Here is a 17,387-nt window from a genome sequence, read left to right on the forward strand (position 1 = left end):
ACGATTTATCATGTAAAATATTATGGAAAATAAAAAACACAGCTGACGTTTTGTCGAGACACCCGAGAGCGAGATCTACACGGAGCGTTCAGTACTTCAGTCTCAGGCGGACGTCCGTGAATGACGGACCGTTAGAGCACGTTATAGTGATAAAAATTAAAAAATTACATTTACGTTTTTTTTTCTCATTTTAGACACGAAAATGTACTTGAAAGAAAAATGGAAACGAATCTCCGTGAGCAGACAATGAACCACAACGGAAGTGGAACATCGCATAAGGTGAGAAACTATTTATTTATAACATTTTATACTACAGAAGTATCTGTACCGACGGAATTATAAACATTAACCCTTTCAGTCCCGAATTCTTTTTTTTTGTAGCTAATATTTTTTTAATTAATATCGCAAAACATTTTATAATACGTAAAAATTCTATCGTTCGACTACCACAAAATATCTACCCAGGTAGATACATTTATACCACAATTGTATAGAACTACAGAATATAAAGTTATCTATAACCGTAATGTTTACTTACTATTTATATATTATTTAACATATCTGATCGTTTTACGTCGATCGGTATCGTTCTCGAACACGATATTTTCTACTGATCTTTTTTCATCTAAAAATTTGCTAGTTTTATGAAAAATTGGCCAACAAACTATAATTATCGGTACCAACTTACAGCGAATCGTCTAGGTATGTCAATGTTGATAATTATATTCATGTAAAACTATAAACTCGAATATACATTAAACCACTTTTAATACGTTTATTATATTAGTCTATGATTCGTGTTTAAAAAAAAAAACGCGGATAGATAACTATAGATATTAGAATATTATAGTATATATTAGCCTTGAAACGTTTCACGAAATAAAATATATATTTTTTAAAAAACACGTTTTAAACACACCGACCCTGTCAATTACCATGATCGTAGTTTTTAAAGGGACATTTGCGTTCTGGCAAACGGTAATTACAATATTGTTTAGCAGTTGGATTGGTTAACGCGTTTCATGTTCTTCAATTCTTGGCTAACATCCACGCGTATTTCATTGAAATTTAATTATGAAAGATTTGTGTCAAATAATTAGCATCGGTACAACTACTATATAAAACGGTTAATATAAATTACAATATCAATCCGATGAATGTTTGTTAAAATTCAATCAACAAATGTTTTGATATTTTTATTGCCTTAATATTAAATTATAATATTAAGTAAAAAAAACTAATATCAAAACAATAATACGTAAAACGTAAATTATTTTTATCAAACAATATTTCCGAGATAAAAAAATTATTTTTTGAAAGCGGTATCTAATGTATCTTGTACTTAAAATGTTTATATATGTACGAGTATTACGTGAAAGTAATAAGTAATAAATTACTGTTGTATAAAACACATATATTTATATATGCAAAATAAAAAATCATGGTTGTATTAGGCGAGTACGAAAATATCATGATACCGGTTTCAAAATATAAAAACTCACAACAATACTATATAAATAAACTGAACGATGAAAATATAGACATGGGCATCGTGGGTATATAGTCTGTGCATTATATATAGTATATTTTATATAAAAATATATTATGTTAATACAAGTAAACATAAATTATTGAAATGCGTGTGGAGGTAGTTTATTTTTTTATTTAAACTAAAGGAGTCCATCGGCTAGATAAATTAACTACTGATTGATAATTTAAATATTATTTTTATCTTGGTAATTTTATTTCTCAACAATTATTATTATTTATTTATAATTTAAAGATGAGTTCTTACTTACTGTATTATACATTTAAGACATGAAATACAAATTTTTGGAAATATATAAATATTTATATTACAAATGACTAATTAATAAAAGTAATTTAATTATAATATAAAATTAATTATTTAACAATTGTGTTTAAATTTCTTATTATTGTTGTAGATTATCCATTATATTACTTAATTAAAACCGTATAAAGTCCTTAATGAACAATCACAAACATAATAATTTACTCTTTGTTGTAAGACATCAAGCCAGTTTAGGTATAGATTAGAGAGTAATCAAAATTATATATTTATTAAAAAATAAAATGTGTGAGTTTTAATTTATTATTTGAAAAATAACCAAGCGGGTCCAAGGTTACATACATTATTGTCATTACTATTTTAAAGTATATTAAGTTCTTAACTTCGAAATTATGCAAATCAAAAATTAATTTACTATAAACACTATAAAGTTTATCTATAATTTAATTATTTCAGTCAAATAATGCATTCTTTGATGGGATTTTTTTTTTTTTTAATTTTCTAGATTATATTATAACGTGTAGATTTATTAGTAATAGCCGAGGACGCTCAAACGTAAAGTTTTAATGTTCTTAAATTGAATAAAGATAGTAAGTAGTATAATATACTAAAATATACCAACATAATATTATGTTGGTATGGTAATCTTCCAAGGTAAACAGCTGGATATTCGATGGTCCAAATCGCACAGTTAATAAAACTAAAACCAAATTTTAAGTAATTTTATGAATACTAACTTTAATGTTTTTGATAATATTTTTAGAACTTAGAAGGCAAATAATTTTAAAAATGTATATACCCGCCAATCTGCTGGTTAGTAGTTACGTTACACTAAAAATAATAACTTTCAAAAACAAGGTAATATTTTTAAAATTAAAAAATCATGTTTGCAATTTATTTTTAATATTTTCTTTAAATATTTTATTAATACTTGTACTGTAATAAATTTAAAAAAATTATGCATGACTATCTAATCATGTATTGAATGAACATTTAGGTTAGTCTTTTATATGGTCGAGTTGATCAAACAATTACAGTTTTATTTTAAAACTGTGAACATGTTTTGGAATTAAACAAATTGAACGTTAGTACGTCACTGCATTATTCATTTTTTTTTATTTCCTGTTGTTATTAAGTTGATAAATACTACTTAGTGCCAAACATGTTCAATATTTGTATTGTATATAAAAAGCGTTAAAAAAAAATTATATTCAAAATGAAACTGCCTATAATATTTAGTATTATATAATAGGCAGTAGACGATTTAAAAATATATGCATGGAATATTCTATAACTACATACAACCTATCTATCTTTAAAAACACATAGATTGTTTGTAAATTTTATATTTTTTTATAAATAATTTAATTGTTTACAAAATAAATAATAGTAAATAAATGTTTTTACACGTTATTGATCTATTGTGTTTTATATTACCTATATATTATGTATACTAAGGATTTATATTTATTTTATTAAAATAATATTCATAAATAATAATCTAATGGACCAAAAAAATTTTAAAAATTAAAAAAATCAATAGATTTGTTGAAAATATTATTGTTATTTAGTAATATAATATTGTCGTGCGTTATTATAAAATTAAATAGAATACTTATAAATTGTACATGTACACTTATACTTAATCGTATTATATTTATCATTAAATTGAATTGGTTCATAATATAACACTTATTTGAATATATTGTGATTTCAATTTTAGGTATCGAAGAACCGTGGGTCCACAACTCAGTAATAATCATCCTGGCTTTTGTGAAGCCAACACTACCCGATCCACCACTGTCAGCTGGTGTAGTAGTTGCTGGAAGGACATCGGTCATCTCAGGTTCAGGTATGCCTTTCATGGACGATGTGTTACTCTGGTGTCCAGAGGCCGAGACGAAAATTGACGATTTTACCGAATGTCTTGTAAGTAGTTAAACACCATTGTAAGGATATATCTAACGACGTTATCGATGTATTAGCTGAATTTCCATATTTGTTTTAGGGTAACGAGGTTTCCAGTCTCGGCGAACTACTCCAATCGGAAATATCCAGTGAATTAGACAATGCTTTGGACGGAGGAGGAGCAAGTAGCCAGGATGGCGGTGAACACTCTGGCGATGATGACATTTTCAAGCAGCTATCCGACTCGTCCGCGTTACTTGAACAGTTTTTCGATTTTGTTAATTGTGATATAAAGGTAAACGGCGGTTCATTTATGTTAAAACGTTCATCAAATATTCGATCACATTATCATTATTGTATTAACATCTTAATAATTTTTATATTTTCTGTTTATTTTTCGTTTTTATTATTAGCTATTTTTTATTGTATTATTTAAACACCAAAAGTACAAAATAGTCAAGTCGTGAAATTGCCTATATTTATACCTTATTATAAAACAATATCTCTTATAATTATAAATTATTTATAATAATAAAGTACATATTACCCAGATATTAAAAAAAAAAAAAAACTTAACTATTATCTTTTAATTACCAATCATACATTTTTTTTACTACCATTAATGATGTCTAAAAATTAAAAGTATATTAATACATTTTTATTGTTTGTGTATCTTAAATTGTCTATACCCGACGCCTGACTATTAAATACAGTTAGTATAATTATATGCTTCTAATTCGTCAATTGAGTAAAATACTTTTAACTTTGTATACCTATTTAACAAATTTAATATTCTTCGCATTAAAAGATTTTAGATTATACAAGTCTTATATTTTGAATCTTATTATTTTTAAATTTATAAATAGAAAATAAAATATTTACAATTAATATGAGTAATATGACTTTTCAGTGTCAAATCTTCTTATGATGTCTCCATCTTATAAATATAAAGCATAGACAATTTACATCCAACTGTACAAATTTTATGTACTATATTTAATAAAAAATCTATTATAAAATTAAAAAATGAGTTTATTACCTGTTGTAAGTTAGATTTTTAAAATTTTCAATTGTTTTTATTATTTAAGTAACAATTATATGTATGTAAAATATTAAAATTTTAAAATACTTATAACTTATTTAAAAATTTATATTGTAAAAACTGACATACAAACAGATAATATTCTCATCTTTAAGTTTAATAATACTATAGATTAACTTACTTTAAAAATAGTTTAAATTATAGCTAACAATGAAAATTTGCTATATTGTTCAATGAATACATGACTACATGGCTACATTACTTATTATGTAATTATTACTCTTCTATAAAATATTTTAGATTTTAAAATAATATGATTTATTTTCACCTCTCTTAATTGTCAATATTATTTCCTGTATTAATTTATCTAGCTTTCTTATTTTAATATTTTATCACTTTTATAAATTGTTAAATGTAGAATCATATATTTTTTACTGTGCCATTATATGTAATTAATAAAGCAAACTATTTATGTTTTGGAATAAAATTAAATAAAATATATTTTTAATTTTACAGGAAGAAAATAACAACAATGTTATGTCAACGGGTAACAAAAACCATGCTGCAGTTGCATTACTTCAAGAACTACAACGAACAAATGCTGGCAAAAAATTCAACATAACCACTGCCAATCCTTTGCTTGCAGGTACATATTCGAATATACGATTATGTAATATGTACCCATAAATTAAAAAATTAATTTTTGATAAAGAAAAATTCAAAATTCAAATCTACAATTTGAAACCTATGATGTACCTGCCAGTAAATATATATGTATAACTTTAAAAAAAAAATGTATCCAACTCTAATAAGATTTACTTATATAAGTAATTTAGTCTACTGTTTATTTTTGTGGAATCGATGACTCATATATTATGTTTAAACTTACATTACTATCCCCAAAAATAATAATTAATAATTCAAAAGGTTAAGAGCAATATGAATAATATAGAAAATAAAACAATAATGCAAACAATTATATAAGATAATTATAAAAAAAACTTGGTCAACACTTATGTATGTAAAATAATTACCTATTGGCTATTACTATAATATATTATATCTAATAGATATTAAGAAAACATAATTGTTATGTAATAATTCTAAGAATTGTTATTTTTGTTTTGTTTGCTGATCAGAAATTTAATAGGTAGGTATATAGTTTTGTAATGAGTTCAATATTCTAAAATATACATTATAACAGTCAACTTTGAACTTAATGTATAATAATAATAATAGCATAGCATAGCATAATAACATGTCCTAATCATTTTTAAATTGTTAACTACCTATGCCTGCCATAAATTTAGTAACAACGGGGAGAATTTTTTAAATACTATTCACTAAACAGTCTAAACATATTATTATAATAGGTAGGTATTTAATTTCATATTTATTAATTATAATAAGTAGTATTATATGTATAACTAAAAATTAAATTATAAACATGGCTTTAATTAAGTGCTCACTTTTTGCTAGTAGTTAATTTGAATTAATTACAACTTTTTATAATACCTACCAAATTTAATAAATTTAAAAATGGTTTAAAATTTTTCAATTTCAAATCATTAATCTTCAAAACATCAGGTATAAGTATATGCCTAACTATAGTACATATTAATGAAAGGTAGTTATATTTTTTATACTAGTCAAGTTTAACACCACCATTTTATACGGCATTTATTCAAATTCTGATATTTTGAATTTTAAAATACCTAATTAGATTTTTATATTATATATAATGTTATGAATTGACACAAACTTCGTTTTTTTAATGAGAATAGTTCTTTTATTGTGTGGTTTGTAGATGATCATAGATTTTGTAATTTAACAGATTCAAAATTTGTACAATTACTTACCTATTTTCTGAATTATTAAACTTTATATTATAAGGATTAAGAAATATAGTCCTAATTATAAATTATAAAATACATGTTATTTTTAAACTAAGTACTTATTATTTTCAGAAAATGTTTACAAATAAAAACTTACATAAAAGATTAATCATTAATAATATTATTTACCAATCAACATTTTCAAACCCTCATATCTAATTCCAATATAATAATATTATCTGCTAAGCATTATCATTAACCTATATATAAGTAAAATAAATAATAATTCCATAAATACTTGTTCAAATTTTGATTTACATATATAAACATTATATGCTTAATAAATTACAAAAAAAAAGAATGAAAACAATAAATTTGTATTGCTACAGCAGTACAGTACCTACATCCTACATTCCTAAAATAATAAAAAATCTTAAGTATATAAAAATAGGGAATTAAAGGATAAAATGGGAGAGCATGGTTATTGAGACATTGTATAAATTATTCTGATATAGGAGGTAATAATTGTAAAACATAGTTAATTAATTAGACATAGCATTGTTGAACTTTAATTGAATACTTGATGTTAAATATATTTAATTACATATAATTAAAAATCATTGTCACATTAATGTATATTGCAATAATGCATTGTCATTCATCAACTAAATACTGGATACTCGTTATAGGTACTTACCTAGATTTTTATTGTATACATTTTATATTATTATGTAGATACAAATAGCAAATAGGTATTTATTCTTCTCAGTTACTATAAATTAAATAATTTATTAAAAATATAAAATTAAAAAAACAATTGTAAATAGTTAAGTACTTTTAATTTAAGTATTAGAATTATTATTGTATGGTCATATAAAATTACAATTTATGAAAACAGTCATTAAAAATTATTTTAGTTAATATAATAATCAATATATTTTAAATTAAATTAATATGTGTATTGATTTATGTTTTAGAAAAACTTTTGAATCCTGTGTCTCAGCTGAATCCAAGTTTAAACCAAAATTCAGATATGTTTATCAATCAAAACAAGTACATCAAGACAGAACCTTCAATAAATGATACAGGTACAATTTATTATATGTTATAAATGATTGAATGATTGTCTTGATCAGTAAGAATTTAAATATTAAAAATTGGTTAGAAAACTTATTTTAAGAGTCTCATCCTTAGACCATTAGTGTAATTATCTTATTTAACTTTTGAATTACAAAGATAATCCTCTTTTTGTTAAATCTGCTGAAAAGAAATTAGAAACAATAATAATATATCTAACAAAATCACAAAAATATTGAATTAGTAGTTAATAACAGTTGGTTATAATTTAATAACGTTTTAATCGTATTCAGTAATAAAGTATAGATAGCGCTAGTTGTTCCAAAGTGTATTAAAATCTGTAAAATACTTCAAAATTATGTATACATGTTTTTACAAAATATTCGTTTGTTAGATTTATCTATTTATGGGTAAAATTTTTAAATTATCTGAAGCTTTAGAGGTAGTTTCTATATTCTATATATTAAAAGCTTATTTTGTTATTATTAACATTAAATAAAAAATATTATAATTTATTAGCGATATAAAAAGGTTGTTATTTGGGAAGTGAGAAGTTTTTATGTTATTTACCAATCATAAATAATTAAAGATGTGTATTTATATTTACAATTAATTGATAATATCGTTACATATATGATAATAACCTACACGCCTATGTATCATGGTAGATTATTGATAGATAAACTATTATCTACAGCGATACATACTTATAGGTTGTAATAACATATACCTAAATAAAATACTGATTCTTTATTTTTATTTTATTTATTAATTTTATTAATTAAAATCTACTCTGCTTATTATGAAATAATTTATTAATTATATGATTATTATTATGGCAAATTATAATTCTTCTTCTTCCTGACTAATTATTAGTATTGTACGAAGAATAGACTATATAACTATGTACCTACTATTGATTGATATTATATTAGAATTTACCAATATTGGAATATAAAAGCGAGGAGTTCAATAATAGTCAAACCTATAGGTTTCATTGGTATTTGTACAGTATGAAAATTAATTATTGGTAGATTTTTAGAAGTATGGTATTTTTTTTTTTTGCTCTTGTATTTTGATACATTATATATTATTCATAGGCGTTGCCAGGAATTTTGTCAGAAGGGTGCATCGTGCATAGTATACGCTGACTTCTAAATAATGCTTAAATTATTTAAGTTAAATACGTAGAAATATTTTTTTCAAATTAAATGACGATAAAAACTTATTTTAGTTTTTTTCAACGGCTACTAAGTAATGCAGGCTAATGGCTACGATTAGAAAAATATGTAAAATAAGTATTATAATAAATATAATATAGGTAATTATGCAAAATTAAATAATTTTCAATACCATTTAATTTAATATATTTTTTTATTTTTTTGAAAGGCCAGGGGGGTAAAAGTTCACCCCCTTGCACCCCCCTCGCGGCGTCCATGGTTAGGTTCAGTATTTATCTAATAATCATAACCTTTTTTTTTAGTTCTGGAGTGGGAGGTCTTAACCTCAAAACATCCATCGTATGTGCTATGTATATATTTATATACATAAACTCCTACATTATTTCGTTGCAAATTGCAATACTGATTATTGATTACCCCGATATGAGAATTAAATTAATAAATTATAGTTATATGTGATTAAGCTAATAGAAAATTATTTCAATTTGTTTATTTGAAATTGATTTTAATTTAGATTCAGTTAGAAGTTTAGTTATAAGTTATGATACACTGATGGCATTTAAACAAAAATAAATATTATAATGATTGTGTACACAACTAATATTTGTTTGGCTATGATTGGGTTTTAATGATTGTTCTACTAAAATCAGTAACATTCGTTCTATAATAAAGAATAAAGCATATAAAAAAAAAACATTCGTCCATAATCATAAATAAAATAGTATAATACACTCGAAAATTCAAAGTATATAAATTTATAGTATATATTTTGTGATAATAAAACGTTTAGTCCATATAAATTAAGAATGAATTTCGATAATAGGTACAATACAGTTAATAGTTTATTATTCCTAACAAAGATTTTAAATAATTCTCGTATTTCCGATTTGAATTAAATCGGCTACATGATATTGGGCTCTTACATTGAAACATTGAATTTTGTATTTTCTACTATAATTTCGTATTCTCATCAGAGAATTGTAATTTATAATATTATAAAATACAGGATAACACATTAAAAATTATAGTATTATATAAATTTCCATTAGTTGCACGAAATTTTTTATTTAATATTTAATAATATACTACCTAATATCTATAGATAGTATAATAGTGTACGTATATTTCCTACTCGTGAATTATATTCAAAATATTGTAAAAACTGTAAGTGTTGATTACTAACATTAAACGAAAATGTTACACGAATGTTTAAAAAAAATCGACTTGGTCAGTATTAAAATTAAAAATATAATGATAATACCTACACTCTACAGTCTATTACATGTTGACATTTGCAATACTTAAATACTTAATATACATTTATAATTTATGATAATATTATAATATGTTTATAAAAAGACGGGCTAAGTGCCCCGACTATAATATCCGCTTAATCCTTTTAATCATTTATTATTTTAATAATTTCTGTTTCTATATATGATTTATCTCATCTACATAGTTGTTTTATACTTTATCGTTTAAAAATAAAAATTACGGTCTTTAAATAAAAACCCGTATCTATTATATACACTATACGTTCTGGAATAGATTTGAACTAAAATTATGAGGATTTTGACGAGCGTTTTAAAATAACAATGTTTTTAAGGTTTAACATAATATGCATCATCATTCACAATTCATCATCACAGCTAAGTAGCCGGCACGCGCAACAGTCATCTGGTGCATCATTATCCGAGTATATATAACTATAATATATATTATACTATTACAGTATTACCAATGAGTTTATTATGAATTTCAACAAGCCCGTTGGCCAAGTTTAATAATGCGCTTAGCTTTTTCCACGTATATAGTTAATAGTAATACATTTGTTATGTAAACTTATGTATATATATATTATATATATATTTCCATATACTATATTATAGTATAATTCAAACAGATTTTTATATCGTACATAAAATCATCATATATTTAATATTATATTATTATAACACTCGTACATTAGGTATACATATTTATCGATTATTATTAATAACTTCTTAATTTAATTTTTTATCTATAATCGTGCGTTACTTATAACTTGTTTATTAAATTTATAGAGTTATCGTGAAGATAATAACTGGGAATTATGTAACGATATTAATTTAAAAAATAATTTCTTCCCTTACATTTTTATCATTTTTTAATCAGCATGAATTATTTTAATAATAAAAGTATGTGAATAAGGTGCACCACACATTTATTTAATTGATACTTTATTATCCGAAAAATCTTATTTCGTCACAGTTGAATTATATACGTTATTGGCCATGGGAATTGCATGAATTTGTCATTTTAAGAATATTTTCCTAATACATATGTACAAGTACTGTAATACATTATCCACCATTAAATAAATGTTGATTTATTTAACAACCTCATATTATGTTCGTATTTATAAGAATTATTTTCAGCGTATCCTATCTTTTTACTTCGTACCTTTTTTACAATGATTTGAAATTATAATACATAATAGTTACATACGATTATTTTTATTTATTCATTTATTGTTAGTAACACCCGTTAGCGCGAAGAATACAGTTGATACATATAAGATATAATATAGGTTAGAAATACAATAACCATATACATATAGTATAAAACTAATGAACAAATAATAATTTTTTTTAACCTATAACGGTCATCAAAGAAAAGTTCAATTAGATAAATGTTTTTATTATAATGTAAAATTTTATTAAAGGGACTATGAACAACAAAATTACGTTTAGTTGGTGCTATATAGAATAAGCTGTTATGCCTAGTTTTTGTCAGAAGTTTGGAATAAATCTATCGATAAGACGCGCGTAAGACTGTTCATTATTATATAACGCATAACGATTCGAATAAATCGAGATGGCTGGATTGCAAAATTCTTCCGCGCACGTTGCAGCTCTTTGTCTGCAAATATCGTCTATACAATACCTATGTATGTGCACATGCAGCCATTCACCGGAACTCGCAGTGCGCCGGATCTGGCGCTAACGACTTTTCGTCTGGCTTCCGATTTACGTCCGGAATGTTTCTCACTGCAGTGTATGATACACGCGCCACTATACAATATACAATAAATAATACGACTATTATATTCTACACTTACGAAAAATATATAGGTGGTATACCTACTTATTACTTATACCTATCTGATGCTTACAGACTACAGTCTGCTAGACCGAGTGTATTGAAAATGTGCAGCGTATCTATATTTTTCGTACACGTTCGTCATCAGTTCATTCATCTTGAATTTTCTATGTGCAATATACACGCCATGTAAGAATAGTGGCGTTCGCGTCGGGTTTAATTAGCGAGTAATTCGCCTCGGGGACGGAATCCATTTCAATCGGGTGGACACAATAGGGACTCTGGCGGACAATGGGTTTCGTTCGATTTCGATTTGCCGCACCGTCGTGGAGCGATTATTATTATTATTATTTCTTGTGCGATGGATACACATTACGACGACAACGGCTGGCGGTGGCGCATGCACGTGATTAGATTCATGAGAAACCGGTTGCCAATCAACGGCTGCTGCATATTACAATCTTCTTTGCTTCTTCTTCGTCGTCTATTCGTGTATGTGTCTGTGTATGTGGTATATAAAATATAATATGTTCGCATTGTGTATCGCGGTAACACGCGTTTGCGCGGGGGCTACCAGATGCCCGGGTGCCGATGACCCTGCAATAAACCAAAATTCTATTCGTTGCCTGGGGGTCTGCTGCTGCAGTAATCGAAAGAATACAACATCGAGTATACACATAGGTACACACACGTGCGCGCATAAATATGAGTTTGATCTTGTCAGGTTCTTATTAACGTCGTTGCATAAAAAGGCGAACAAATCGATGATATAAACTACGGTGGTTATAAAATAATCTACTCGCTTGTAGTTTATTTGTAAAGAGTTTTTTGTTGTTTTGTTTTTCGATCGGTCAATCTTTAAAACAGTAAAACAATTTACTTTGTGGAAAAAATAGTAAAGGGTGACAATAGCCATCTGAATTGAAAGTCGTCTCACAAAAAATGTTCGGTACATAATCACGTATACGTAAATGAGATACAACATATAGCATAGCTGCTATTAGAGAAATTAATAATTATATAGATAAAATTCGCATTACTAAAATTGAAGATAATAACCTTTTGAAAGGTATCTCTTCTTAATTTCATGGTATATTATTATACTTTATTTAAAAATTATGTTAAATAATATTGTACAATTTAAAAAAAAATTAAATAACATAAAATAAATATATTATTAAGTTTGATAATAGATCAATTCACTATATTATGTTATTAGTACGAGTGTGTGTGCATCCTCTTAAATAATTAAATACCGAATCTACCTCCGCAAATTGTTTCAGGCACTTCATCGAAATTCGCACGGAAAAGTCGGACTCGATCACGTGCACAAATATTGCAAGATTTCGGCGTGGTGGCGAAAGAACTTTTTATAAAATTCTATAGCCGGTGTTCTATCTTAAACCGGTCCCATAAATTTTGTGTAATACATTTTTGATCGTTTGGGCTTTACAGTGGCTGTATTAGCAGTAACGCCTATACCTATGTTTTGTGTAATAATGTGGCATGCGTATATACTGATATAATCGAACTCACATCTTAGATAGGCGTTACATAAATTTAGCACAGCTGTTAAAGCGAATATTAAGAATACGAACCCTGTTTCATGTCTACCGAACGTGCGTATAGTGTATACACACGATAAGGCACCAAGTCATTTTCGAGGATTTTATAAAAATGTATCGTACGCTATATGACAGCTTGCTTATGTATACACAAATATGTGATTATACAAGGCTTACGAATGCCACGAGGATTAGTAAGCTTTTAGAACGATACTAAACACTATATATGTGTTATATCTTATATATATATATATATATATTGATTCTGTTTACGCTATATACAGAGATATTTGATTTATCCAAACTGTTCAAAAATAATATAAATATATATACATTAATTTATCCGAATCTCCTTGATCTGTGAGATTTGTGTTTCACGTCAAACCTACTGGGTGTATACTTCTCGTTTATATATAATATATATACAAATTATTTGTTTAATGTTAATTTCGTTTTTTTATCAAATATTTAAATTACACGTGACGCGTGTAAAATTAAGATAAATCCAAACTCGCATATTCAAGAATAATATTATGTATATATTTATGCAAATATATACATCTATGCCAACGCGTCTGCAGCAGCGTTTAATTAATATATATGTTACATTCTTAAGCTCCGTAGCGGTCGATACGTTGTTTTAGTTTTTACAACCTGCGCGATAATACCTACGTCATCTTATTTAAACCCTCGAACCGGCAGTGTAGTTGTTTATTCAATGGACCCGGTCATTATCAATATTTTTTACGTATCGCACTGCAGCAGACATCTGCAGCGGGTTGTTCCGGTCTGTTTCCGTTTGTTCTTCATGACGCATGTTATGTATTATTCATATTATACCTATATGACTGTATACTATGTGTATATTGTAGTGGGATTATTTTGTTTCGCGCATGCTGCCTCAGGAAGGACTTCGCGGCGCAAACGTGATTAATAGGCGTAAAATCCGCGTGTGTTTGCACAACACCGACCGACATGCATTACATTTCCTAAAATAACGATCACCTTGAGACTAATGGTGAAAGCCAGCAGATTTTGGGGCAAGGATAACTACAGTTGATTTTTTTTAAAGACTTCGGGTTCTTGGTTCTTGCGGAACTTTTTTGTTAGTTACAATAAGTGTATATTCTTTTACTATACCTATACCGTTCGTTACCTCCTCGTCATCCAAAACGATTATTTATTGAAAATAATATATCCTTTCCCTTTCATCTGGCCATTTTGCGCGTTCACTAAGTACCTACACCTATTATGTGCCTATCCGTAATTACGATGGTAATTTGATTGTTGTTATTATTATTGTTCAATTCAAAGACAAAAGACTACAATATTTGCCAACATATCAAACATATGATAATTTTTAAACAACATTATATACTAGCTAGTTATGTAGCAAACCTACTATACAGAAATTAAGACTTCGGTAAATAACCTAACCGAATTATCGTATAGTAACTATACTTTTGATGTTTAATAGTTGTTGTCATTTTTAATTTCAAATCCATCAAAGTGTATTTAATTGATACTATTAATCTCAATTATTTAACTACAGATAATATTATAATATTCTTTCACATACTATATTCATACATTTCTTTCTATTCTAATTTATAATCTTGTCATATTTTCAATGATTTACATTATCAATAATACATTATAGTCATTATACATTTAAAAGCAGCATTGCGTCAATGTTAAAAAGCGAATTATTAAAATAGTAATTTTTTCCTTTTATTAGTATCAGTGAACTTTCATTTTGTTTTTATGCGTTTGTTAAAATAATTAATAATGTTATGAAGGAACTTACACAATTTTTTAGCACAGGTTTAAGCACTTTGAGTTTGTTATCAGATTACTTGTATAGTTATATACGCGCCTTAGTGTAGACATACCACGTGTTTGCGAAAGTAATAAGGAACTGGTTTCTATATGGTTTCAAAAAAACAGCTTATATTATATTATGCATGTATAATGCATGAAATATTATTGGGCACATGGCCGACTGTTTTAATATTACTAGACTAGATATTTAAGTTAAATTTTTGTATTTCGATTGTTTACGCAATGATAAAAAGTGGATGAATTAATACTTGTATGATTTTTAACAAACGATATTGGATTTTACAATTTGTTTTTAAATTTAAAATTGTTATAATCTTATTAATTATATCATGTTAAATTAAATATTTAAATGTTATAGTTATATACTGACATAGTAAAGTAGCACTAAAATAATAATAACTAAGTAGGTAGTAATTTACATACTGTGTATAATTATTAATTATGTTGGTATTATTATCGACGTAAATATTAAAAAAAATATTTCCTATATAGTAATAATACCTATGTAGAAAAAAATTATAAGCTGATGTTAACTTCCTCATTTTTAAAACGTACTTATCTTTGTATCCAACTACCTTGAATAAATAAATAGTATTTTAATAATTTAAATATTTTTATCATTCTAACATAATATTTTAATACATTTATTTGTTTTGTTACAGGTAAGAAAAATCGAATTGAAAATTTTTTGTACTCACGCAGATCCACCTAATTAGTAAGAATCTGTATGTATACTATTATTAGACTGTTCTCTACAACAGTTCCACAGACGATAAACACGTGTGGAAAAATAGATAGGTAAACCATCAATTATTTTATGACAGTGACGTGCTGAACCATTTTCAGACATGATGCAAACTATCATTTGAATCACCCATACACCCACAGCTTTTAATATACATTTTTTTTATTTAATAGTACCTACAAAAATTATTATTAAAATCGTTTTGTTATACTAAATCCGTTTTCCGGTTCCCACTCCCTCACTTACCTGCCCATTTAGGTTTTTAGACGATTGCTTCAAAAAAACCGCCACTGTTAATGGTATCATTTACTTAATTACATTTTGATAGCTATAAATGTATTAAAATCATATATTTTGTACATGTTATTCATGATTACTTTGTCAGATAAAATACGCGTGTTTTTACATTTTTGAAGAAGCTTAAGAAGCCAACAGAATATTATTACTTTTCAGACATTTTATCTTCAGTCAATATTTTAACAATGTATTTTGTAGGTTATATACATATTTATATAGGTTGTTTAAATATCAGTCATCACACACACTTTTAAAAGCGAAATAATACATATTTTAATAATAATAATTGTCTTAGTAAATTGTTTTATGATAAAAATGCTATTTTGCTCATATTTTTTGAAAAATTTTCACAAAAATTATTTGTGATAAATTTCCATGAAATTCCTAAATACTAAGCTATAATTTCATAAACCATATTGTATGACTGTTAACAATGAAACGTTCGTTTATTTTATTGCCGTTATTTCATAATCCGATAATTTTGTGTTATTACAGAATAATTTAGTCTATATGCATATTATACATAAGATATAACAATTAAATAATAAACTTTGGTCAAATTAATAAAAAATATCATTATCATGTAAATAATAGTTTTTATTGTAAATAAATTAATCGATAAGTGTGTATCGTAAAGCTTTTTTTTCTTACAATTAAATAAAAAATAAAAAACAAATATTTTATCAACTGAAATGAAATTAGCGGGAACTTTCATAATCATTTATTTGTTGGTTATCAAAAAAAAGTATAAGAATCGTGTTTATAAATATGATTTTTTGTTGATTTATACACAAATACGCACAGTTATGTTTTTATAATTTTTAGTTGTTCGCCATTTGAAACCTAAAATAATATACAGCATATTCAATAATCACACTACCCAGATGTTTAGAGTTAGACAAGTTTATATGTTTTTAACAAACGCTTAAAGACCAGATACAAAATATTTTTTTCTTGAAAATCCAATAAACAAAATATATATTTTAATTTTATATTATGTTGCA

General features: G+C 25.8%; 1 protein-coding gene across 2 annotated transcripts in view; it reads left to right on the plus strand.

Annotated features, from left to right (window-relative positions):
• The window catches only part of LOC132923164 (ecdysone-induced protein 74EF), a 116,920-nt gene that overhangs the window by 37,138 nt on the left and 62,395 nt on the right, over positions 1-17,387 (plus strand). For both annotated transcript variants that reach the window (XM_060987007.1, XM_060987008.1), the window contains exons 2-6: positions 195-279; positions 3,534-3,739; positions 3,819-4,013; positions 5,277-5,406; positions 7,573-7,683. In XM_060987007.1, the coding sequence (XP_060842990.1) occupies positions 3,665-3,739; positions 3,819-4,013; positions 5,277-5,406; positions 7,573-7,683 (511 nt within the window). In that variant the 5' untranslated portion in view covers positions 195-279; positions 3,534-3,664. The remainder of the gene's footprint in view (positions 1-194; positions 280-3,533; positions 3,740-3,818; positions 4,014-5,276; positions 5,407-7,572; positions 7,684-17,387) is intronic.

This window comes from Rhopalosiphum padi, chromosome 2, assembly GCF_020882245.1.
Source record: "Rhopalosiphum padi isolate XX-2018 chromosome 2, ASM2088224v1, whole genome shotgun sequence".
Taxonomy (NCBI): domain Eukaryota; kingdom Metazoa; phylum Arthropoda; class Insecta; order Hemiptera; family Aphididae; genus Rhopalosiphum; species Rhopalosiphum padi.